Below are 24908 nucleotides of genomic sequence, written 5' to 3'. Positions count from 1 at the left end.
ATAATTTGGGTGCAAATTAAGAGCCCTGGCTTGGATGCATTGAGTTTTAGGTGCCTGTCTGCCATCCAAGTGGCAAATATATGTGATATTTGCTCAAAAATATTTTACTGATGGGGTTCGTGATACAAGTTTTCTAGATGAGGGGTCCAGAGCCCTTTGGGAAAGACTCACTCCAGGTCAATGGTTAGGATTTGTCCAAATTGCCAAATTAATACCTGGCTGAACACAGGCTGGTGACAAGAGGTTCCGTGGGGATACTCACTGGATTAGCCCAAGACTGTGACCCAGGGCAGGGGCCAGAGCCTGAACTGTCCTAGCCTAGGGAGGAAAAGAGAGCTGGCATCATGGGATCCCTGCTGTCAGATGCAGCCTGCCCCCTCCTTGCCCACTCTGCGTGACATCACCCAGACACGTGGCTTGTTGACTCCCCTGCCCTCTCCTTGAGCTGCGGATGCAAGAACCCAAATATCTATTTGGCATCTCCACTTGGATGGCAAACGGGCACCTCAAACTTAATGCATCCGGATCAGAGCTCTTAATTTGTGCCTGGATCTGCTCCTCCCCCAGTGTTTCTCATCTCAGTAAATGACATCCCCATCCTTTAGTGGCTCAGCCAAAATTTGAAGGCATCCTCAACTTCTCTCCTCTCTCCTTATTCCTTTTCCTTGCACTTGATCGATCAATCAGCAAATCCTACTGGCAGATCCTATTGGCTCCCTGTACAAAGCAGATCTAGAATTCTACCACTTCTCCCTCCAATCTTCTCTCCTCCCTGGTCTAGTTGGGTATGACAGCCCCTGAGTCATGCACCCCTGTCACCCTCCAGAGCCTCTGAAGGGTCAAAGTGTGACATTTCCTTGCTTTCAAACCCAAAGCCCTTACTGCAACCTTTATGTGACCTAGTCCCTCGCTACTTCTTTGCTCATATTTCTTCTCTCCTTTGCTCTTTCTAGTTAACTACGGTGCACCTCTCTGCTCTTCTAACTTCCCAAGCATGTGTTCATCACAGGGCCTTTGACCTGAGATTAGGTGTCCCCAACCATCCCAGCTAACTTAACATCCTTTCTCACTCTCCGTCTCCTTCCCTGGCTTTTAATCCTCATAGCACTGATTCACCTGACGTTAGAATTATTCATTTATTCACTGTGTTCGTTTCCTGTGGCTGTGGTCACAAATTATTTTGCTCACAGTTTTGGAGGCCAGAAGTCCTAACTCAGTGGCTTTGGGCTAAAAACAAGGGCTGCATTCATTCTGGAGTCTCTAGAGGAGAAATCAGTTCCTTCTCCCTTCCGGCTTCTTTTTTTTTTTTTAAACTGTGTCATCAAAACACATAATATAAATTTATCATCTTAACCATTTTTAAGTGTACGTTTCAATAGTGTTAAGTACAGTTGACCTTTGAATGATTCAGGGGTTAGGGGAACCAACACATGCTCCCCTCCCACTGCTGCCCTCAACACACACACACACACACACACACACACACACACACACACACACACACAGTGGAAAATCTGAACGCTGCTATCTCTGCCTCAAAAACAAAGGAATTGATAAATGACTCACCCAAGACCAGGAAGCAGAAACCGTTTGGAGGGAATCAGGACTCAACCCCCTGTTCTTTTGATTCTACATATTGTGATCTCTAATCACACACAAACTTTCTCCCACACTTAAAGACCTGTAAAATGAAAATACAAGTGTTATATTTATTGGAAAAAAAATCTGCATATAAGTGAACTCTCCCGGTTCAAACCAGCGTTGTTCAAGGGTAAACTGTATATTCACAGTTGTGAAACAGATCCCCAAAACTTTTTTTTTAACCTTTTCTTTAGTTCTTTCTTTATATGGAATATAGTTGCCTTACAGTGTTGTGTTAGTTTCAGGCGTACAGCACAGTGAATCAGTTATACATATACATTATCCACTTTTTTTGTGTGTGTGTGGTACGCGGGCCTCTCACTGTTGTGGCCTCTCGCGTTGCGGAGCACAGGCTCCGGACGTGCAGACTCAGCGGCCATGGCTCACGGGCCCAGCCGCTCCGTGGCATGTGGGATCTTCCCGGACTGGGGCGCGAACCCATGTCCCCTGCATCGGCAGGCGGACTCTCAACCACTGCGCCACCAGGGAAGCCCCATTATCCACTTTTTTAAAAGATTGTTTTCCCATACAGGTCATTACAGAGTCCCTAAATTTTTCATCTTGCAAATCTGAATCTCTGTACCCATTAAACAAACTCCCTTCTTCCCCTCCCCCAGGCCCTGGTGACCACCATTCTACTTTCTGTTTCCATGAATTCGACTACTTTAGATGCTTCATATAAGTGGGATCACACAGTATTTGTCTGTGACTGCCTTATTTCACTTAGCGTAACGTCCCCTAGGTTCATCCATGTTGTAGCATGTGGCAGGGTTTCCTTCCTTCCTTCCTTCCTGTATTTATTTATTTATTTAGGATTTCCTTCCTTTATAAGGTTGAATAATATTCCACTGTAGATATACAACACATTTTCTTTATTCATTCATCTGTTGTTGGATACGTAGGTTGTTTCCACAGCTTGGCTATTGTGGATAATGCTGCAATAAACACAAGAGTGCAAATATCTCTTCAAGAGAGTGATTTCATTTCCTTCGGTTATATACCAGAAGTGGAATTGCTGGATCATATGATAGCTCTATTTTAGTATTTTTGAGGAACCTCCGCACTGTTTTCCATGACGGTTGTTCCAACTTACATTCCCACTAGCAGTATACAAGGGTGCCCTTTTCTCCACATCCTCTCCAATGCTTATCTTTTTTTTTTTTTTTTTTTTTGATAATAGCCATTTAAACAGGTAGGGGGTGATATCTCATTGTGGTTTTGGTTTGTATTTACATGAGCTGGTGACTGGTGATACGGAGCACCTTTTCATATACCTATTGGCCCTTCATACGTGTTCTCCTGAGAAATGTCTGCCCAAGTTCTTTGCTTATTTGAAAATTAGTTCTTTTTCTTTTTTCAGTGTTGAGTTTCTTGAGTTCCAGATATGTTTTGGATATTAACCTGTATCAAATGCATAGTCTGAAAAGATTTTCTCCCATTGCATAGGTGGTCTCTTCACTATGTTGGTGGTTTCCTTTGCTCTGTGGAAACTTTTTAGTTTTGTGCTGTCCCACTTGTCCATTTTCACTTTTGTCATCTGTGCTCCTGGAGTCATATGCAAAAAATCATTGCCCAGACCAATGTCAAGAAGCTTTTTCCCTGTGCTTTCTCCTAGTAGTTTTACAGTTTCAGGTCTTATGTTTGTCTTTAATCCATTTTGAGTCAATTTTTGTGTTATGCTGTGAGATAAGGGTTTAGTTTCCTTCTTCTGCATCTGGATATTCAGTTTTTCCAGCACCATTTATTTTTTTTCCAGCACCATTTATTGAAGAGACTATCCTTACCCCATTGTGTGTTTTTGGTACACTTGTTGAAAATCAGTTGATCGTAAATGCATGGATTTACCTCTGGGCTCTCTATTCTGTTCATTGGTCTCTCTCTCTCCTTATTACTGTAGCTTTGTAATATATTTTGAAATCAGGAAGTGTGATGCCTCCAGCTTTATTCTTCCTGTTCAAGATTGTTTTTGTTATTTGAGGTCTTTTGTGGTTCTACATGAAATTTAGGATTGTTTGTGGGAGGATATGGACTGAAGACCTCCTATACTGCCATCTTACTAATGTCATTTCTCTGTAGTTTTCTCTTTTTGTAGTGTCTTGATTTTTTTTCTTTAATTAATTTATTTTATTTTTGGCTGTGTTGGGTCTTTGTTGCTGCACACGGGCTTTCTCTAGTTGCGGCGAGCAGGGGCTACTTTCGTTGCAGTGCACAGGCTTCTCATTGCAGTGGCTTCTCTTGTTGTGGAGCACAGGCTCTAGGTGCGCGGGCTTCAGTAGTTGTGGCTCGTGGGCTCTAGAGCGCAGGCTCAGTAGTTGTGGCGCACGGGCTTAGTTGCTCCGCGGCATGTGGGATCTTCCCGGACCAGGGCTCGAACCCATGTCCCCTGCATTGGCAGGCGGATTCTTAACCACTCCACCACCAGGGAAGCCCTCTTCTTGTAGTGTCTTTGTCTGGCTTTGGTATCAGGGTAATGCTGGCCTCTTGGAATGAACTTGGAACTGTTTCTCCTCCTCAATCTTTTGGAAGAGTTTCAGGAGAATTGGTATAAATTCTTGTTTAAATATTTGGTAGAATTCACCAGTGGAAACCATCTAGTCCTGACTTTTCTTTGTTGGGAGGATTGACTACTGATTCATTCTCCTTTCTTGTCATTGGTCTCTTCAGATTTTCCATTTTTTCACAATTCAGTCTTGGCAGGTTGTGTGTTTTTAGGAATTTATTCATTTCTTTAGGTTATTCAATTTGTTGGCATACAATTCTTCCAGCTTCTTTTAAGGATACTTGTGATAGCATTTAGGGCCCAGCAGGATAATCTCCCATCTCAAGATCCTTAACTTAACCACATCTGCAAAGACTCTTTCTCCATATAAAGTAACTATTAGGGGCTAAACTGCATCCCCCCTAAAATTGTACGTCGAAGTCCCAGCCCCCAACACTTCAGAATGTCACTGTATTTGGAGATAGAATCTTTAAAGAGGCAATCAGGTTAAAACACGGTCATCAGAATGGGCCCTAATCCACTATGACTGGCGTCCTTATAAGAAGAGGAGAGTAAGAGACTTATATGCACAGAGGAAAGACCATGTGAGGACACAGGGATAAGACAGCCACCTACATGCCAAGGAGAGAGCCCTCAGGAGAAACCAACCCTGTGGACACCTTGATCTTGGACTTCCAGCCTCCAGAACTGTGAGAAAATAAATTTCTGCCACCCAACCTGTGGCAATTTGCTATGACAGCCTGAGCAGACTAATAACGGTAATATTTACAAGGTTTCAGGGATTAGGACCTGGATATCTTTGAAGCTATTATCAGCCTAGCACATTTGCTTGCCATTACCATCTTTCTACCAGAGTGTATAACTAATGAAAGCAGGGAGTTTAAACTTTTTATTTTTTTGCGGTACGCGGGCCTGTCACTGTTGTGGCCTCTCCCATTGCGGAGCACAGGCTCCAGATGCGCAGGCTCAGCGGCCATGGCTCACGGGCCCAGCCGCTCTGTGGCATGTGGGATCCTCCCTGACCGGGGCACGAACCCATGTCCCCTGCACCGGCAGGCGGACTCTCAACCACTGCGCCACCAGGGAAGCCCTCAACTATTTTGATCTCAAAACAATGTCCATCCTTAGGGAGTTGCATTCTGGTGGGGAAAGTCAGACAATAAACAAAGACGCAAAGTATACTGCGCTATGTGGTGACATGATGGGTACTGGTGATGGGTGCTCTGGAGAAAGAGAAGGCAGGGCCAAGTCATTGGTCTCCCAAGTGGGGGAGGAAGGTGTAGTTTGTAATTTTATTTAATTATTATTTTTATTTTTGGCCGCACCACACGGCTTGCAAGATCCTAATTCCCTGACCAGGGATTGAACCTGAGTCCTTTGCAGTGAAAGCTCGGAATCCTAACCACTGGACCTCCAGGGAACCCTCTATAGTTTGCAGTTTTAGAAAAGGGGTCAGGGAAGGACTTTCTGAGAAGGTGACATTTGAATCAAGACCTGAAAGAGGTGAGGATGCCAAGCACGTTGATAACGGAGGGAAGAGCTTTCTGGGCAGGAGAGACAGCAGATGTGGAGGCTGCAGAGGGGTGGCCTGCTGCCTGCAGGGAAGGGAAGAGGGCAGCGTAACCACACGGCCTGGTGGGGGGCCGAGTAGCAGGGTGCTGGTCAAACAGCTGGGCCAACTCAGGTAGGGGCTCCTCGGCCATTTAAAGGCCTCTGGTTTGGGCCCCGAATGAGACGGGAGCCATAGCAGGATTTTGAGCAGATGTGTGACCTGAGCTGACTTATGTTTTAAAAGGATTGTTTCGGCTGCTGTGTGGAAAGAAGGCTGAAGGGGAGCCAGGGCAGAATCAGGGAGCCGAGTCTGGAAGCTGTGTCAGTCCCCCGGGCAAGAGCTGCTGGTGGACCAGGGCCTGGGGGTGGGAGGAGTGGTTGAACTCTGGTTATCTTCTGAAGGCAGTGTCCCAGGATTTGCTGGTGAATCTGGTGTGGGCAGTGGGGAGAGAAGAGGGCTCCAAATCTGCTGGCCTGAACCACTGGAGCTGCTGTTTACTGAGACGGGGAAGGTGGGGAGGAGAGCAGATTTTGGTGGGGGTGGGCGGACCCACGCTACGCAGGAGTATGAGACTTCCAGGTGGAGATGTTAAGAACTGGCCTTGAACGTGCAAGTCCAGAGTTCAGGGGAGAGGTCTGCGCTGGGCGTGTCAGTTTGGGAACTGCCAACGCATACGTGGTATTTAAAGCCATGAATTATGAGAAATAGAAGCAGGGAGGCGCCAGGGCTGAATCCTGGGGCTGGCCAACTTTCAGAAGCTGGAGAGCTGCAGAGGGATGAACAAGGGATCTTTTGTTTTTTTTTGTTTTTTGATTTATCTTTTCTATTTTCAGGACTTTCTCCCATAGACCTGCATCATCCAATACTGTGGCTATTTACATTTAAAAATTTAAACTAAAAAACAAAATTCAAAATTCAATTCCTGGGCTTCCCTGGTGGCGCAGTGGTTGAGAGTCCGCCTGCCGATGCAGGGGACACAGGTTCGTGCCCCGGTCCGGGAAGATCCCACATGCCACGGAGCGGCTAGGCCCGTGAGCCATGGCCGCTGAGCCTGCGCGTCCGGAGCCTGTGCTCCGCAGCGGCAGAGGCCACAACAGTGAGAAGCCCGCGTACCGCAAAAAAAAAAAAAAATTCAATTCCTCAGTCTCACTAGTCATATTTTTAGAGCTCAAGAGCCCACGTAGCTAGTGGTTACACACCGGACACAGCAGATAGAGGACATTTCCGTCATCACAGAAAGTTCTGTGGACGGTGCTGCTATAGACCAACTCACACTGACTTGTAGGAAAGATACGTGCACACAAATGTCCAGGACAGCATTGGTCATAATAGCAAAGTGATTAAATAAATACAACAGATATAGTTACTGGTATGTTAACTCCATGAGGAAAGGGATCTTTGCCCATTTTGTTTACTACTGTATATTCAGCTTCTAAAACAGTACCTAGTGCATGGTACGTAACTCCATAAGTATTCGTTAAATGAATATACAGATGATAAGGAATGATCTTTGAAACATAGTTTTGATTAAAATAACACCAAGATGCTGAGTAATGCAACTAATACGTGTATATGTTTGTGTATGATGAATAGATGTCTCTGGAAGGCAGGGTGACCGACTATCCCAGTATGCCTGGGGCTGAGGGGTTTCCCAGGATGAGCAAGGGATCTTTTTGCTGAACAAGTGAATGAATGAATGAATCTGGTTTGCCACTACTCTTGGGCAGGCTGTCACTCCTCACTGACTGTCACAGCAGCCCCCCACCCCGTGGTCTCCTTTAACCTACCCCCTACCCGCTTCTGATCCATCCTTCGCCTTTCCTCGGCTCTGCTCCCTCCCACCGGGCACTGGGAACCTTCACAAGGCTGCCCTTCCTGCTGGAAAGGTCTGACCCTCCCTACCCTCTGCTCTATTCTCTACCTGGTAGATTGCTTCCTGTGCTCTGCTGTCCTCTGGGAAGCTGTCCCTGAGCATCGCCCCACCCCCTTGCTCTTTCCACAGGGTCCTTGTGCACAGGTGCACGGATACCCATACTGCCGTCTGCTGCTGTCTGCACGGCAGACTCCACCCGCACTCCCAACAAACAGCTCCCTTGCCGTCCTTCTGGCCTCCACGAGAGCCCACTGGCCATGGGGTTCGCTCTGATGCACACATGAGGCCATGTGGGCCCTGGAAGTGGACTTGGTGGTCTGGGGAGGAAATTCCAGAATCTGGTACCCAAGAGTGTGCTCTAGAAGGGACTTGTGGGCTCCAGGGGGGGCACATCCCCATACTCTGTGGATTTGTAGCCCTGCGGGGAGGGGGACAACCCTGGGGAATTGGTGCATCCAAGGGTAGTACAGAGTCTCCTGTTGCCACCCACAGAGTGTCATTTGCTTTGTTTTGTAAAGAAGTAGAGTGGTGCCCTAGTGGCCATGTGTGACAGTGAGTCTTCCTTAAAGGGGACGTTTAGAAGGAAACATCCATCTGTTTGTCTTAGGTCGGGCCATTTCTTTTCTCTCTGCAAGGCTGTTCACCAAGGCCAAGCATTTGGTCTGGACAGAAGGGTCATTTTTGTTTCCTCCATCTGTCCAGCTATACTCTCAGCATCTAGAGGCCAAGGATTTGGGCCCAAGGGGTGAGGGCTGGGGAAGGAGTGTCCGGGTGAGTGAACCCACATCCTCAGAGGAATGAGACCCACTGTGGGTGGACGTGTGTAGGGCTGGCCGCTCTGCTTCCCCTACAAAGGGATTATCATTATTAAAGGACAGGCTGAACTAGGAGAAGGATTAATTCACCAGAAGCCAATGGCAGGTAATTGGCAGCCCCCTAAATACATCTTGAACAGGTTCCCAAGGCCGAGCCCTACCCCGACCAGGAGCTGAAGGCAGATGAGGGATTACAAAGGAGGCCAAGACAGTTCCCTTAAAAGGTTTTCATTTATTAGTCTTTTCTGAAGCAGTTAATTGTCTTTTCTTATTTAAAAAAAAAATGTGTGTTTCACTCAGAGTTATACCAAAGCGATTAAAATGAATCTTCTACTGGGGATGTAGCTCCCCAGATCAGAAAAAAAAAAAAAGAAAACTTTTTTTTCCCCATAAACCACAAAAATAAAACCAAAGGAGAACATCAACAGTCAAAAATAATCCCCAAACATCCAGGACAAAAAATAAAATATTTATTGATCTATCACAGCGAGACACAAAGAGATGGGCGGGGCAGGGGGGGATATGCTCTGAAGTACAGTGGCTCCAGGGGGGGGACTGGGGATACAGTACTGCGTGGGGGGAGACCCAGTATGCGAGGGAGATTCCTGCTGCCCCAGTCGGGACAGCCCCTCACAACCTGGGCTCGGGGCCCCTACGTAGGGGTGTATGTGGTAGGGCAGAGGCAGGGCACAGGCTGCCATGACAGGTTAATCGAGTTGATGGTAGAGGCGCCCAGCCAGCTAGCGGTGCCGGGCAGCCAAATGGGGACCAGGACAGATGGACGGATGGGCATATGGGCGGATGAATTCCACAAGAGCAAGAGGGCTATTCCCAATGGGGGGAATCTTCCGACCTGAAGGTGCCCCAGACATGGGGAATAGCCATTGGTAGGGGAGAGGGGGCCAAGGGGGCCAAGAGATGGTGTGGCCGAATCCAGCTTGAGGGTTTCGATGTTTGGGTACCAACTGGACTGCAGCCAGAGGTGGGTCCTGGTGGGCAGGGAGAGGTGAGACTGCCCAGGGAGTGTCTGCACCATCTTCAGAGGAGCCCCAGGGAAGGGGTTCCCTGAGGGACTGTCCTTCCCTCCTCCCTCCCCACAGGGAGAATGAGAGCACCCGTACGTAGCACCAAGTTCCCCTGGAGATGGAGTGTGTGGAGGGAGAGCTCCTGGTGGGAAGGGGGTGGGGGCAGGGGCCAAGCCCACCCACCCCTTGCCTCTGAAGGAGGGGGCTTCCAGGAGCTCACTTGGCCACCACTCTCTTGTTTGCTTGCCCTGTGGATTTCCAAGGCCACCCTGCCTGCCCTGTTCCCTCCTGGGGTGGGAACTTAGGAGGGGGCATGGGATGGGGGGGGTCACAAAGGGTTTACATTCTCCACCAAGCAGTAGCACCAACGTTGATGAGGTCGTGAGTCAGGGGTCCTGGGAAGCTCACTTTCTCTTCCGGCCACAGGATTTCCCCAGGCAGGCCCCAGCTGGGTGCAGGGAGGCACACGCAAGGGTCAGTCTTGGTTGCTTCTCAAGCCCTTGCCCACTCCCCCCAACTCCAAGCTGTTCTTAACACCCACATCATCACAGCGGGGAACAGAGGCTCCAAGAAGCCACGGGAAGCCTGGACACGACCCCAGGCCACTCTCTGAGCTCTTCGGCTGTACAAACTCCCACTGAGCAGGTGGGTGGTAGCAGGACTCCTGCCCTCTCGGGCGGAGGGCCTGATTGGTCAACCTTATTTCAAATCATCAAGGCACAGAAGTCTGGTAGTAGGGCCTGGGGTAGCGCCTACCCCTGGGGGAGCTAGATGTGGCTCATTACTGCCACCTGGTGGCAGCGAGCACCATCTTTTTCTCTCTCTCTGTGAAGCTCATCCAGGGTGTTTGTTGGGAAAGAAAGCCAACAAAAAGAGAGCTTGTGTGACAGGGCCACAGGCACCAGCTGGTGCCTGGCTGAGAGCTGGGCGCCGTGGACGAGGTCAGGCTGCTCTTGCCTCTGCCTCTCCCTGCCCTGGCCTGTGCTGTCTCATCTGCTCAGTGGGAAGCAGGTTGGGGGGGTGGAAAGGGGATCCGCAGCCTGAGCTGGGCACAGGTGCAGAGCTGGGGCTTCTCTGGGTCTCTTTTGGGCATCATTGGGAAATGCCTGGGGGGTGGTGATCAGACCCCACCCCACACACTGCCAGAGACACATCTGCGTCTTGGAGCAAGGGTGTGGCTCTGGGCCGCCTCTGCCCATCCTGCCGGGTCCACCCCTCTGATCCCCTGACTCCAGGGCTCACTTTTTTGTCGCCTCCATCCTCTCTCTCCTTCTCTGCCCCCCCCCCCAGCCCCTCGCTCCTCCCGCAGGGGCAGGTGTGGGTACCAGGGAGGGAGGGGCGGCCAGGCCTGGCCTGGATGAGCCTGGAGGGTCCTGGGCCCACTCTTAGCTCTGCGTGTCTGTGTCGCAGGTAGAAGAAGGGGTGGGTAAGGTGTCCAGCTCTGCCCCAGCCTCCCCACTCCCTGCCAGGCCTCGTCTGACGTGCTGCCCTCTCTCCCAGGCTGATGGACCCCATCACTCTGCCTCTGCCCGACACCCACCCCCTCACCCCCCGCCCACTTCCAGGGGCTGAGTCTCTACTCACCTTGGTATCCCAGGGCTCCCAGGGCCCCTCCGTAGAGCTTGGGAGGTTTGCCTGTGGAGGGAAGGCCGGGATTGGGGAGGAGGCCAGGCCTTCCCTCCTCTCCCAGACAACCCCGCCCCCGGCCCCTCCACGCGCCTCCATCTTGTAGCAGCGGGTTCCAAAGGCCTCTCTGACCCCAGCCCGACCCTCCTGTCCAACCTCGCTCCTTGCAGATGGCCTGCTGCCTGTGGAGGACTGAGCAGCTCTGCGGCACCTTCTCCCACCACAGTCAGACCCTGGCCACGCTTCCCGGGGGCAGGCTTACGCCCACTGACAGGCTCCAGCTCAGCCTCCCTGACCGCCTGCTTGAACAGGGCTTGTGCTTCCCTACAGTTTCTTTCCTTTTCTATGGGACCTTGTCAACCTCTCTGGTTAGACCTTGAGACCCGGGCTGACCCAGGTCCCTGTCTCACTCCTGGTGCCCAGTCGAGTGCCCGGCTGGGAGCCCCAGGAATCAGGGTCCCCATATCCCCACCTCCCAGGGCTGACTTCAGCTTCTGTGATTCCCCGTGGGGCTCCCTCGGGTCCCCATGCCCAGGGCCAGCCCAGGGCCGTGGCTGCACTAGCCGCTCCCTCAGCAGGAGCTCAGAGCCCTGCTTGAAACGGGGCCCCTTGTTCTTATGATAGACTCACCGCCAACTCCCAGGCCCCCGGCTCCGCCACCTACAAGGCAAGGAGAGAGGTCGTGAGTGTGCCCACCTCTGGGGTGCCCGCCAAGCCCTCCCGAGCAGCCTGAGCCTCGTCTGAGGGGGGGCCAAGTTCTGGGCTTGGCTGTTGGAAGCCCTTGGCTCTGCCTCTACCAGTGACTGTGTGACCCTGAGCGTGTCCCTGGCACTCTCTGAACCTCAGTTTGCCTCATATGAACGTGGTGTGTTGGAAGAGCTGATGCTCCCTGGCTTGGCACAGGAGGGAGAGGAGAAGGGGAAACCCAACTTTGTGCAATCTGAGGGCGCGGGGTACCCTTCGGGTCCTGGCTCAGCCCTTCTGAGCAGGAGATGAACCAGGGAAGGAGGAAGGATGGGGCCCAGGGCGGGGGAGCCTGGTCATACCTGGGAAAATAGGAGACAGTCCGAAGCCAGGCCTTGCTGCGACACCTGCAGGAGGGGTTTGGGGTTGGTGGGGGGCAGGGCCCACCCCAGCCTTGCCACCTATTGCCTCTCTGACTAGAACCACCTCCTCCCACTGCCCCCTACCCCCTGCCGAAGCAGCTTTCTTAACACAGCTGGTCCCCTCCTGGCATCCGGGGATGCAGCTCCATAGCCTCAGCTCGTCGGCCTGGTGTCTGAGTCACATGTGTCCACCTGACCCTGAGGCCTGCCCCTCTGCCCAGGATGCCTCCTTTCCTGGACTGTCCCCTCCACCCTCTCTCTGTGTCCCTGTGCCAGATGCAGCTTCAGAGCCCCAGCTGCTAGGCAGCCAGGCCTCCTCCAGGGCCAGCCAGAGCTGAGGATTTCACAGCAGAGGTGGTCCCTACCTCCAACTGGGAATGGCCTGGTGGCACCTAGGAAACCTCCAAGGCCAGCGGCACCTGAGAAGAGGCCAGATGTGGGTGAGGACGAGCCACAGTTTAAGGGACCCTGAGCATCCCCTCTGGCGTCTGGGGTCAGGGATCTCCTGGATGGGCCTTCAGGGGTATTGTGAGCAGGACTGAGGCCTGTGCCGGGGCGGGGACAGGGCAGTGGGGGTGGGGTCTAAACAGCCTGCAGGCCTGGGCAGGGGGAGGCATCGGGAGCAACTCACCAAATTTGGCTGCTTTAGCAGCTGCAGCTGGGGGCACACCTGGGGAGATGGCGAGCGTGAGGGCCCAGGAATATCTCCTCCCTCCCCACGTCATGTCTCCCTCCTGACCTGCTCACCGGTCTGCCATTAGCCTACTGACTCATCCTTCCGCCATCCCTCCACCCCACCTTCATCCGTCCATCTTTCCAGAAGTCTTTATTAAGCTCCTACTGTGTGGCCAGTCTTGTGGAGTACACGGGGTAAGAGACTTCAGGCCAGGTCAGGTAGGGAGACACAATGATGACCCAAGAGAGAGAGAAACGTTAACATAAGGTCCACCATGATGGCAGAGACTTTGGGAAAGTAATTTCCCTCCAAACTTTGCTTTTTCTTCTCTGGAAAATGGGCATAACCATCACTATCCTAATGAATTCCCACTTGAGGTGGTTGGGTGAATTGAAAGAGAGGGAGAGTACTGGGACACCCAACTGCAAGGGGCAGCCCTCGCTAAGCCTGCTCAGGCCCCTGCAAATACTGCAGGAGCCCAGAGAAGGGGGCGGCCACGCACTCACTGATTCCAGAGCACCCCTTACCTCCAAGGACCCCGGCCCCTGGGACAACTCCAAGCCCTCCAACTCCAAGTCCTCCGACTCCGAGCCCACCGACTCCCCCCAACCCTGAGGAGAGAGCTGTGCATTAATCCCTGCAAGTGAGGGCAGCTGGTCTGTCCGCGGTGGGGTGCGGGAGGAGGTGGGGGTGGGGGGTGGGGAGATCATCCCAGGACCCAGGTGGAGCCTGAGCCCCCAGGGCCTTGGAGGGTTAGTGGGGCCAGGAGGTGGGCTGGGGCCCTGGGAGACGATGCCCCTGAGGGCCTCAGGGACAGGTCAGGGAATATGCGCTCCGTGGTGCGTGGTCAGAACCCCTCCCCTCCCGTCAAATCCTAGAAGCCTGGCGGCAGCCACCCCCCAAGCCTGTGCTCACCAAATTGGGCGGCTTTGGCAGCAGCTTTGGCGGCAGCAGCCACAGCATCGAGTCCGGCTCCTGGGGACACAGAGGGGGCTCAGGGAGGGACTCTCCATGGGTCAGTCTCCCTCCATGCCCAGCCTGTCCTGGGGTTTCAACTCACCTGCCACACCACCTGGGACACCGACTCCACCAAGATCTCCAAGCTCTCCAAGGGCCCCGACCCCTGCTGGTCCTGTGCAGAGAGGACAAAAAGTCAATCCTCCCCTTTCTGAAGGACGGGGTCTCCCGGCCCCAGGGCTACTAGGCAAGTAGACAGGTGGCTGCGGCCACGCGACCTAGTGGAAGGAGTATTGGACAGAAATCCATAACCAGACACCCGGGTCTGAGGTCCGGTTCTGCCCTGACGCATCGGGCAAGGGCACACCCCTTGAGCCTCAGCCTGCCTGTCTCCTCTCCTTCCTCCCGGGCTGGTGCTGGGAGCTGCAGGTGGTCACAGTGGTGGCTGTGGCCACAGGCCGCCAAGGGTGGAAGACTAGTCTCAGGTCCTGACAGCCCTGGGTTTGAATCTGTTTTCACCACTCATCATAGCTGTCACCTCTCTGAGCTGCAGAGTTGCATCTTTATAAAGGAGATGATGATCCTTACTCCTGCTCACCTATAGGTGTTTGGATAGTGAAAGGACCTCTGAGTGTGAACCACTGTCCAGTACAGAGCTGCCAGTAGCAGCAGCAGCAAGAGTTATAGCTAGCGCTTTAGGGGGACACTCATGGTCCGTGTGTCACACTTATCAGACTGCTCCGGGCAGCAGGAAACGTAGGCACTATTAGCCCCATTTCGCAGATGAGAAAACTGAGGCACAGCAGTGGTTAAGCAATGTGTTCACGGTTTCATGGGCAGGAAATGACTTCGGAGCCAGAGGCCTTAACTGCTCTGTTTCCCTGGCAATGGCTGACGAACTCAGGCCAGCAGAGCCGCCAGCGAGGAACAGGAGAGGGGCCTGTGGGTCATCAGGCCCGCCGTGGGCGGGGGCTGAGGAAGCTGGGATTTTCCGAGGTGGAAACTGGCCCCACGTGGACCAGCCAGGCCTGGTTGGCAGTTCCCTGGCAGAGGCCCCAGCCCAGATCCCAGGAGGCCGGGAATGCAGGGGGACATAGACAGTGTGGATCTGGCCAGGCAGGGCTGCCCGAATGCCAAGTGTGGGGGGAGGGCAGGTCTGCCACGTCCTCGTGGCTCGTGGCGGGCGCAGTCATGCTGACAGGGAGGCAGGGGCCCAGATGAGGAGTCCTGGCTTTGCTGGGACAGCAGCCCTGGCCCCTCCCTGGCCTTGGGCCCCATGAAATGGTCAGGGCCTGAGGGGTCTTAGGGACCATGGTCCTCACCAAAGTGAAACTGCCCCCAGGGGGGCTGGAACTGTGAAGGGCGGTTTTGGTTGTCCCGGGGCTGGAGGCACGCTAGGCATTTAGTGGGCAGGAGCCAGAGTCTGCTGAACCATCATTGATGCTTCCTAGAAACTGCCTTTTTCCATCCTGACCATCCCAGCCCTGCGCTGTAGGCTCCAGGCATTGGGCCCTGGCCCAGGCAGAGGGGAGCCGGGTGACCAGGTGCTGTCAGGGATGGTGTGTGGGGTGCACTCACCATACTTGGCAGCTTTAGCTGCGGGCAGGGCTCCGGGTACTGCGGAAAAGGGCAAAAGGAAAAGTGGGGTGGTCAGCAGCTGAGCTCTGTGCCTGGGGATTCTGCTTCCTCCAGGGAGCCCTCCTTGACTTCCTCAGCCTTCTTTGCTTCTCTCAAAGCCCTGAAGCTGTGGCTCTGCAGCCAGGAGCTCACCCAGCCAAGTACAGAGCTTCAGTGTCTAACTGTGCCTCTACCAGTCTGGTCTGTGGGTGCTTGAGGGCTGAACTGTGCCTCCTCCTTCCATCTGTCCCCTCCCGTCTCCTCTAGGCCCGGCATGGTCTGCCTGAGGGTGGACACAGAGCAGGCTCGGTAACTAGCAGACGAAGAGCTAGAGTTCCTAGTGGCCCCCTTGCCACAGCACACTGGTGAAGGGTAGCCAGGCTAGCCCACACACACCACTGACCCCAGGGACCTCCAGCCTCCTTCCTTGGGTGGTGGGCTTCTTCTCAGTTTGGAGCCCTGGCACCCTTCCACTGAGGAGACAGAAACTCTGAAATCTGGCAGAAGAGGACCTTTTGCCTGGCCTGCCCGCATCTGTTACCCCAGCTGTCTCTAACTGCTCAGGGGAACATAACGGGGAATTTATTGCACATCTCTGAGTGGAGGGGGCATGCTGGGAGGAGAGGTCTCCCTCCTCTGAGGTCAGGGGCGTTTCTGTTCAGCCCCTAGAAGGCCCCTCACCTGCACCTGCCCCAAATCCAGGAACACCAACACCAACTCCAAGTCCAGGAACTCCAACACCGGCTCCAAATCCGGGAACGCCGGCAGGAAGCCCAGCGGCGGCCCCTGGGGGAGATGGGGAGTGGGGTGGCGGCAGCAGGCAGGGAACAGGCCCTTTTGGGGGTGTCCGGCTCAGGGAGCTGAGTCAGACCCCAAGGAAGGGGCCCAGACCCCCTTAATCTGCCCTCTACGCTGCCACAAGAATGGTCTTCCTAAAACTCTCATTGACCACCAAGTCCAGCCCTTCCCCAGGCTGGCATTCAGGGATACACACTCTGGACACCACTGCCCTTTTCAGCCTAACCTCCTGTTCCTCCCTTTTGGATGAACTCATTTGATTCTCCTAACAAGCCTCTGTGACAGGTGCCATCGGTACCCACACGGGAGGACAGGAAACTCAGAGGTCACTCAGCTAGTGTGTGGCTCACGACTCGAACCCATGTCTCCCTCAGGCCAAATCTGCACTTCCAATCCCTCTGTCTGCCGCCTTGGGAGCCTCACGAGGCTGCAGGGCAGGCCTGAGATATGGCATGTCCTGGGGTCCAGTTTAGGCTTGGATCATGCCGGGCCAGGCCTGGGCTTGTGGGGTGAGGAGAGAAGGCAGGCAGGGCACTCACGGAACTGGGCTTTGGCGGCCGCCTTAGCAGCGGATTTGGCTGCAGCTGGGGCCCCTGCTCCTGGGAGGAGAGAGAGGGGGTTCAAGGACGGCACCCATGGAGCATTCAGAGGCCCCTCAGGCCCACTTGCTCACACTGCTTACCTATGACACCACCGGGGCCAATGCCAACACCGGGACCCACGCCGACTCCGGGACCCAGACCGACACCGGGACCCACACCGACACCCGGGACTAACCCTGCAAGACAGAGAAGAGCTCATCCTTAACCAAGTACTGATCAAGGAGGGCAGGAGCTAATGGAAGGAGCAGTGGGCTGGAGGTCAGGAGCCCTGGGTTCTTAGCTGGGCACAGACTTGCTGTGTGACCTTGGACAAGTTACTTTCCCTTGATGGGCCTCAGCTTCTTCATCCCTAATATGAGGTCTGGGCAGGATCAGGAGTTCTTAAACTTTGGAGTTACAAGGGCCCCTTTGTGACTCCTGAGGGTGATGGAGGCAGACTTATGTAGTAAGGGGAGCTCTGCAAGACAGGCAGGACTGGCTTCCAAACTCAGCTCAGCCACCATTTAGCTGTGTGACTATGGGCAAGTCTCTTAGGCTCTTGGAGCCTCAGTTTCCACATCTGTGAAATGGGCATAAGGGTACCAATTTCATAAGGCTGGTGTAATGATTACCTCAGCAAATGATAGTTTTACAAAAAAGGGTTGTTTGTCATATGTGAGTTTGGGGGTCAGCAGACCTGAAGTTAAGATTTCTCTGGCTCTAAAGTGAGCTGTTTTGCTATGCCATGCTCAGGAAGGTATGGGAACCTGGGGCTGCCAGGGTGGCCCTCAGATGAAGCAGGACATGGAGAACCTTGTCAGGGAGCAAGAACATGGCTGTCCCTTGGGGTGGGTGGGAGCCCAGAGGAGCCCAGCATTTGTTCCAGAAGCAGGGCAAGGCCCCAGCTGGACTGGGAGGCAGCAGTGGCTTTGGGAAGGGTAGGGGGTGTGTTCTGGAGGGCTCGCCAGCACCTGTTCTCACTTTGCCTTCCTAATCAGAAACTTCATCCACACCCCTCAGAGTGGTCAGATGGGCCAAAAGCTGTGAGGGAGGCCCACGCCCAGAACATGACAACCTAAGGAGGGGGGTCTGCCAAACCCCAAAGCAGGGACACGAGAGAGCAGTGCTCTAGGCTGAGGGTCGAAGACAGGACTGGCAGGGGGCTCACCTACCGAACGGGGCTGCTTTGGCGGCTGCTTTGGCGGCTGCAGCTGCCTGGATCCCTGCCCCTGGAGATGTGAAGAGTGAGGAGTGGTCCCCAGCATCCCTTCCCCCTCTTACCCACCCTCCACGGTGGAAAGGCTTCTCAGAGACCACCCCTAGGGAACTGTCCCCTCACCCAGGAAACCCAGCGTGAGGCAGGCCCGCTCTCAGATGGCCCACCGGCCGCCCTGGACACGTCCCTTCCCTGAGAAGCAGCTCTGAGACTGTGGCCTTCTAGCTCTGCCCATGGTGGAGGGCAGCCCGAAGCTGTCTCTCCCAAACCTCAGTCTAAAAGATTTCTGGAGCTTTCTGCTGAAGGTGATGTTAGTTTTTAAAAATCCTAATCACGCCTGTATCCAAAACTGTTAGAGGAAGCACCACATTTCTTGGGGGGAAACTCAAAAGGGGAATTTCCTCCCAGAAAGAAGAGGAAATGCAGAAGAGAAATCTTCTGGTGGGAAAAAAACAATCAAGGAAGGCTGTAAATTAATCTCATTGTAATTCTTAATCTCTTCCCCTTGGAGAAAGAGTGCTGGGGAAACAAAGGCTGACACAGGCCCTCCCACCTGATCAGAAACCAGAAAGGCCCCGTGAGGGGTGAATGAGGCCCCCCAACCCTGGTAAAGCAGAGTTCCACTGCCTATTGGGCTGACATCCTGAGCGTCCCCGGGGCGGGTAGGGGAATTGCCGGGTTCACTCAGCAATCTGGAATCCCATGGGGGCTCTTCCCTCCAAACTAAGGGAAATTGCTTTGTCTCTACCCTTGTCTCTGGGCTCAGTCTTGTCATCTGTAAAATGGTACACTTTACATAGGCCACCTCCAGGGTCCCTTCCATGAGATAAGCCAAACCCATGTCTGGGTTGGGGACACAGCTCACCTGGTACCCCTTCAGCGCCTGGCACACCTGGTATTTTTCCGGCACCGGGCACCAGCCCTCCCAGGGCTCCTGCAGCACCTGGAGGGGTGAAGAGCATCCAGCTCTGCCCTTGAAGTGCCCCCTTCTTGGGGGAGCAGAGGGTGGAGGTAGGGGTTGCATAATGGCACCGTGGTTGTGTATGGACGGGCACCTTTAACGCGCTGGTCTGGGGGTGATAAGCCAGGTACCAATGATCCTAATGGTGCGCAATTGAAAAGCGCAGAAAACTTCACTGTGGCTTTGGAGGATGGGCCCAGGGGCTTCCGACCTTGACCCAGGCCATTTCAGCCCTGGAGGCCCTAGTGTGACGTTGCTCTGCCCTCGTGTTGGAGAATTGCTCTGAGCTTTGAGCCTGGGCCCTGCAGGAGAGCAGGGCTGCGGTGGGGAGGAGGGAGGGCATGGCCCTGGGCGTGAGGACAGGCAGGGCTGGGGCACTTACCGATCTTGGCTGCCTTGGCGGCCGCTGCCTGGGCTGCAGCTAAGAGGAGCCGAGAAAGAAAGAGACTCAGAAACCTTGCTGGCTCTCAGCCAGACTGTGCTGACAGCGCTCCTGCCCCAAAGGCACTGGAGACCCTCCCTGTGCTCTCCCCCAACTCGTCCCTGAGCTCGGTGGCAAAGCCCAGTCTACCCTCCCCCACCCCATCCCCCAAGCCCCTGCCCCATCCCTGTTTCCCCTGCATGGAACTAAGGCTCACGGGAAAGGCCAGCCCCAGGAACACCTCCGACTCCGACACCGTAGCCAGGAAAGCCCGCAGCACCAACGCCGTAAGTGGGAATACCTCCAACTCCCACTCCGCCTCTGGCCCCTGCAGAGAGAAGAGACGCAAGTGGAAAATGATCTCAATGAGAGAGGCTGGGAAGGGCTCTGGGGGACATGCTGGACTGGAGAAGAGGATGCGAGCTTCCCCCAAGTCTGGTCCATGAAGGACAGGAAACCATGGGATACCTGGGTCCCCCACCAATTTCCTCCCTACTGACACCCCGCAGTGTGTCTCCAGCCCCTCTCTTCTCTGAGCGCTTGGGGAAGGGCCTCTTTGTTGAAGATGGAAAGACTGCGCGCAGGTCCCCTATCCCCAGCCAGGCTTGGGCTCCTCTGAGAGGGTCCTGGCCAGAGCAGGGCGGGTCAGGGACACTGTCTCCACTGGGAATGCCGTACTGGGACTCTCCTATCACCTAGTCCCTTGGCCACACGGTGGGAGACAACTGGGGGAGACATGGTCCTGGGGCCCAACAGGGCCAAGTCCCAGCTCTGCCAGTGACTTGCTCTGTGACCCTGGGCAAGTCACTCCCCTTCTCTGGGCTGTACAACGGGGACTAGAAGATGACGGTCCTTTAGTTCTGGCAAGTAAAGGCCAGAATAGGGTGGGGTGGAGCTGTCAGCACAGGACTCACCGAATTTGGCCGCTTTGGCTGCTGCTTTAGCAGCTGCAGCTGGTGGCACAGCCCCTGGAGAGATCAAGGGAAACACAAATGCTCAGGACAGAATGGAGCAGAGATGCGCTATATATATCCCTCTGTCCACCCATCTGTCTTTCAGTCCATCTTCTTTCTATCTGTTGAGCCAACACAGAGTTGTCCATCCATTTACCCATACATACCTCCATCAAGCCATCTGTCCATCTGTCTAACCAGCCACCCATTCATCTATCTGCTGACCTTCCCATATGGCTGCCCATTTGTCTATCTTTGGACCTCAATCTACCCACTCAACCACTTATCTCTCTGTCCACCCACACATGCATTTATCCATCCACCTGTCTATCTATCCATTCATCTAAATATCTCACCAACCAACCATTTTGATTTTCTTTTTTTCGCGGCGGCACGTGGGATCTTTGTTCCCCGACCAGGGATCAAACCCTCACCCCCTGCATTGGGAGCGTAGAGTCTTAACCACTGGACTAACAGGGAAGTTCCCCATCCATTTTGTGTTTGCCTTCTACCCACCCATTCATCTGCTCATTAACCCACGTACTTATCCATCCATCCATCCATCCATCCATCCATCCATCCATCCATCCATCCTTCTAACAACTTATCTTGTCCCCCACCTGCATATTCATCTCTCTTTCCATTTACCCATTTATCTCACCATCCACCATTTTACCTATATCTATTTATCCATCCATGTAACCACCCATCCTTGTATCTGTCCCTTCATCCACCCACGACCCACTCTCTCATCCATCAATTTGCCTGCTCATCCCCATGGCCATTCACCTACCTCTCTAGCTGTCCCTCTGCCCATCCACGCCCCCATCCATCTATCCACCCATCTACCTACCCACCCATCTATCCACCATTTACTGAGCACATATTCAGCTAAGGGCTGGGAACACAGAGATGAAAAAGACATGGCTCCTGCCCCCAGGAGCACACTGACAGCCAAAAGGTGAATTCAAGATGATGCTGGCCGTAGTTAATTAGGAGGTGGTTATATCCCAAGGGAGAGAAGATGACCAACGGTGTGGAGAGAAGAGGATAGGGTGGGGAGGTGTCAGGGAGAATACAGAAGTCTTGGCAATAATTTCAACATCTCTCTCTTACACACACACACACACACACACAGAGCCAAGCTCACCTGGTCTACCCATGATGCCCGGGCCCCCAATACCTGGGACTCCAACACCTGGGACCCCAACACCTGGGACTCCAACACCAGGGACTCCAACACCTGGGACTCCAACACCAGGGACTCCAACACCTGGGACCCCAACACCTGGGACTCCAACTCCTGGGATGCCGACTGCTCCTGGGCCAAAGCCTGGCCCACCAGGCACTAAGCCTCCAGCAGCTCCTGTGGCAGGAAAGGATTGTTCCCCTGGCCTGGACCCTGTGGGAACCTCAGAGGGCCTCCAGGGGCACGACTCTGGGGAACTATGGGAGTGGCAGGTCCTGAGTGCAGGATCCCAGGTGAGCGGGCATTGCATCTGCATGGATCCAAGTCACCCGAGAGAAGGGGAGGGAAGTGAGGGAACCCCGACAGAGCTCTAAGGGTTTGGATCTATGGTTGGGAAGAGCGCGATCTAGTTCTAAAGCAGAGTCAGAACGCTCCACTGGGCACCCAGGCAGTTGGCGAAGCAGCTCTGGCTGGCCCTGGGGGTAAAGTGGGAGGAGACAGATGCTCCACAGGGTCCCCGCCCTCTGCTGAGTCAGTCAGTGGAGAGCACTGGAGAGAGTCTCCCAGGCAGAGTGGCCAGAACGGGCAGAAGCAAGGAGGCATGACGGTGATGCCTGGCGAGGGACGGTGCCCCAGATGGACAAAGGCCAAGTCCATCCAGCCTTATAGGACTAGGGTCTCCAAGGCCCATGCAGAGGCCAGGGCTGGCCGGAGCCCTGGTCCTGCCCCCTGTGGGGACACTCACCATATTTGGCTGCCTTAGCGGCAGCGGCAGCAGCAGCAGCAGCATCTGGGGCCCCGACCCCTGGAGAAAGAGCCACAGAAGGTGAGGCCCTTCCCCTACAGCATTCTCAAGGACACCCTCCACACCCTGCTGGAATGGACACGACCTGCGATGCCTCCGATGCCAGGAATCACGCCGGGCCCGCCAGGAATGCCACCACCTGGGAGAACTCCGGCTCCTCCGGCACCTGTTAGGAGGGGGATAGTGCAAATGTGGCTCCCAGGGGCCCCTCCCGAAGCCAGGCAGGAGGCTACTTGGATGCTGGTGTTTTTCACAGCACAATCTCCTCTGGGAATGAGGCCCAGGCGTCTCCAGCTGGGCCGTCTTGGGAAGGCCCCCACCCCACTGTTCCTTGACTCACCCCCAAAGTGTCCATTTCAACACCCTCATTAAGGGACTTGTATGTTTTCAGACAAATCCCATTCTAATCACTGCCACATACTGAGAAACCACAAGCGGCCACTCCCCGGGCCAGGGGGGCCCCTGCAAGAATGTTCAAGACTTCCTCTCCCTGTGTTCCGAAGACGCGGCCAAGTTTGTAATCCAAGCGCCTGGCTGCCTAGCTCTGGCAGCCCCTTGCTGTCCCACTCTCCTGCTCCCACATTCCAGCCATCCCCTCCAGCCTTGGGGGCTTGGAGGGAGGGCTTGTGGGGCCTCCGTGGGGCAGGCCTCCAGCTCAGTGCTACAGGCTACAGGAAGGGCTCCCCTGGGATTGGGGTAGAGGTGAAGACTTCACCACCCATGATCTGACTCTGAACTGGGGAATCACCTGGGACAGGGGGACAGATGCCCACTTTGCTTCCCATGTGGGCATAGAGAAGGCCATGCCACATCTACTAACCAAGGGATCATGGGCTTGAGGAGCTAGTTAAAAGTTTTATAGTACATATTAAATTGATATTAAACTATTAAATTGTTTAAATGCTCATATAGGTACCACCTAAAATTATCATTCTAACCACACCTTTACCCATTCCCTCCTATTTTAACCACATGGCAAACTCCACCTATATTTTAAGGCCTGAATCAAATATTCTCTCTGAGAACGCTTCCTGATTATCCCCAGGTAGAAACAACGTCTCCCTCTTGACTCCCGCAGCAGTGCCAACATTCTCCAGCAGAGCTCTTATCTGTCCCCGGTCTCTGAAATGGATGGATGGAGGGAGGGAGGGATGGATGAATGGATGGATGGGTAGATGGATGGATGGAGAGATAAATGTGTGGATAGATGGATGGAAGGATGGATGGATGGAGGGAGGGACAGAAGGAGGGAGGGATGGATGAATGGATGGATGGAGGGATGGGTGGATGGATGGAGAGATGGATGGAGGGATGGAGGAATGGAGGATTGGAGGGTGGAGTGAATGGATGGATGGAAAAAAGAATGAATGAATGGATGCATGGAAGAAGAGAGGAACGGGTGGCGCTGCAAAAGTTGGATAAATGGGGGTGGAGTGGGGAGGGGCCCCCTTAGTTAGTTATCTGTGAGGAAGGCTCTCCGTGGTAATAGGGATGGAGAGGCTGGGGGGCTGGCAGCTAGCAGGCAGGGACTCCAGGCGTACTCACCAAGCTTTGCTGCTGCTTTAGCTGCTGCTGCTGCTGCTGCCTGTGCGCCAACCCCTGGGGGAGAGGAAGGAGAGAGACTCTGGAAAATGTGCCCCTGCATCTCCAGAGTCCACCTATTCCAGCCCCAAGAAAACCAACTGGTTCAGGGCTTCCCTGGTGGCGCAGTGGTTAAGAATCCGCCTGCCAATGCAGGAGACACGGGTTCAAGCCCTGGTCCAGGAGGATCCCACATGCCGCAGAGCAGCTAAGCCCATGCATCACAACTGCTGAGGCTACGTGCCACAACTACTGAAGCCCGCACACCTAGAGCCTGTGCTCCACAACAAGAGAAGCCACCGCAATGAGAAGCCCTCGCACTGCAATGAAGAGTAGCCCCCGCTCGCCGCAATTAGAGAAAGCCGTGCACAGCAACAGAGACCCGACACAGCCAAAAATAAATAAATAAATAGATTTATAAAAAAAAAAAAAAAAAAGAAAACCAACTGGTTCACATCTGGGTGTGGATGTGGGGTTTCATAGCATGCAGAGGTTGAGGATCCTTCTCCAGGCTCAGACCGGGGTCTGGATGTAGGGCGGGCTGGCCTGCTTTATGGAGGCTCGGTAATTAGTGCCCCCTTTGGCTGGCAGTGGGGTGAGGCTCTCCTTACCTGTCCCCGTCGGGTACCCGGCCTTGCCTGCGGCACCAGCTACTCCTCCAGGCCCGTAGCCTGCGAAACGAGAGGCTCTGGGCATCCACGTGGACCTCACTGTGGCTGCCCCCTCCCCTGCCCTTCAAGGGCCAGGCCACCCAGAGTCTCCACCTGTCTCCCACCCAGCCAGAGTTAAATACAAATGTGTATGGCATGGTTATTCCCATTTTACAGACAAAGACACTGAGGCTCAGAGAAGAAACTGGTTCTCCCAAGACCTGGTGATAAATGCGAGGGCCAGGATTGAGAGTGAGGCTCTCTGAGTCCAAGTTCCATGTCCCCTACTTCGGGGACTCCCATTCCAAGACTCCACACTCCCCTCCCTCCAGCTGGTGCTCTCTTAGCCCTGAGCTGGGGCCACA

The 24908-nt window shown here is 54.1% G+C and overlaps 1 protein-coding gene and 1 pseudogene across 8 annotated transcripts in view; both read right to left on the bottom strand.

Annotated features, from left to right (window-relative positions):
- Positions 1-8862: 8862 nt before the first annotated feature.
- Positions 8863-9619, bottom strand: LOC149747386 (uncharacterized; annotated as a pseudogene).
- The window catches only part of ELN (elastin), a 31748-nt gene continuing 16452 nt past the window's right edge, over positions 9613-24908 (bottom strand). For 4 of the 8 annotated variants that reach the window (XM_089895774.1, XM_022588081.3, XM_089895777.1 and 1 more), the window contains 23 exons: positions 24505-24564; positions 23858-23911; positions 22398-22478; positions 22253-22312; positions 21502-21684; positions 20280-20333; positions 19583-19693; positions 19327-19365; positions 18849-18926; positions 17940-17996; positions 16869-16964; positions 16726-16785; positions 16070-16174; positions 15350-15388; positions 13875-13946; positions 13730-13789; positions 13342-13425; positions 12770-12808; positions 12504-12557; positions 12079-12123; positions 11663-11692; positions 10991-11041; positions 9613-9854 (listed from right to left, as the gene is read on the bottom strand). In XM_089895774.1, the coding sequence (XP_089751900.1) occupies positions 9811-9854; positions 10991-11041; positions 11663-11692; positions 12079-12123; positions 12504-12557; positions 12770-12808; positions 13342-13425; positions 13730-13789; positions 13875-13946; positions 15350-15388; positions 16070-16174; positions 16726-16785; positions 16869-16964; positions 17940-17996; positions 18849-18926; positions 19327-19365; positions 19583-19693; positions 20280-20333; positions 21502-21684; positions 22253-22312; positions 22398-22478; positions 23858-23911; positions 24505-24564 (1556 nt within the window). In that variant the 3' untranslated portion in view covers positions 9613-9810. Of the gene's footprint in view, positions 9855-10990; positions 11042-11662; positions 11693-12068; positions 12124-12503; positions 12558-12769; positions 12809-13341; positions 13426-13729; positions 13790-13874; positions 13947-15349; positions 15389-16069; positions 16175-16725; positions 16786-16868; positions 16965-17939; positions 17997-18848; positions 18927-19326; positions 19366-19582; positions 19694-20279; positions 20334-21501; positions 21685-22252; positions 22313-22397; positions 22479-23857; positions 23912-24504; positions 24565-24908 lie in introns of all 8 variants that reach the window. The other 4 variants (XM_089895776.1, XM_089895780.1, XM_089895778.1 and 1 more) reach the window with 4 other exon arrangements.

Source organism: Delphinapterus leucas, chromosome 15 (genome assembly GCF_059928025.1).
Source record: "Delphinapterus leucas isolate spDelLeu-1000000601 "Yukka" chromosome 15, BTC_Dleu_Yukka2, whole genome shotgun sequence".
NCBI classification, from domain to species: domain Eukaryota; kingdom Metazoa; phylum Chordata; class Mammalia; order Artiodactyla; family Monodontidae; genus Delphinapterus; species Delphinapterus leucas.
Note: the sequence above shows the minus strand (reverse complement) of the source record. Positions and strands in the feature narration are given on the sequence as shown.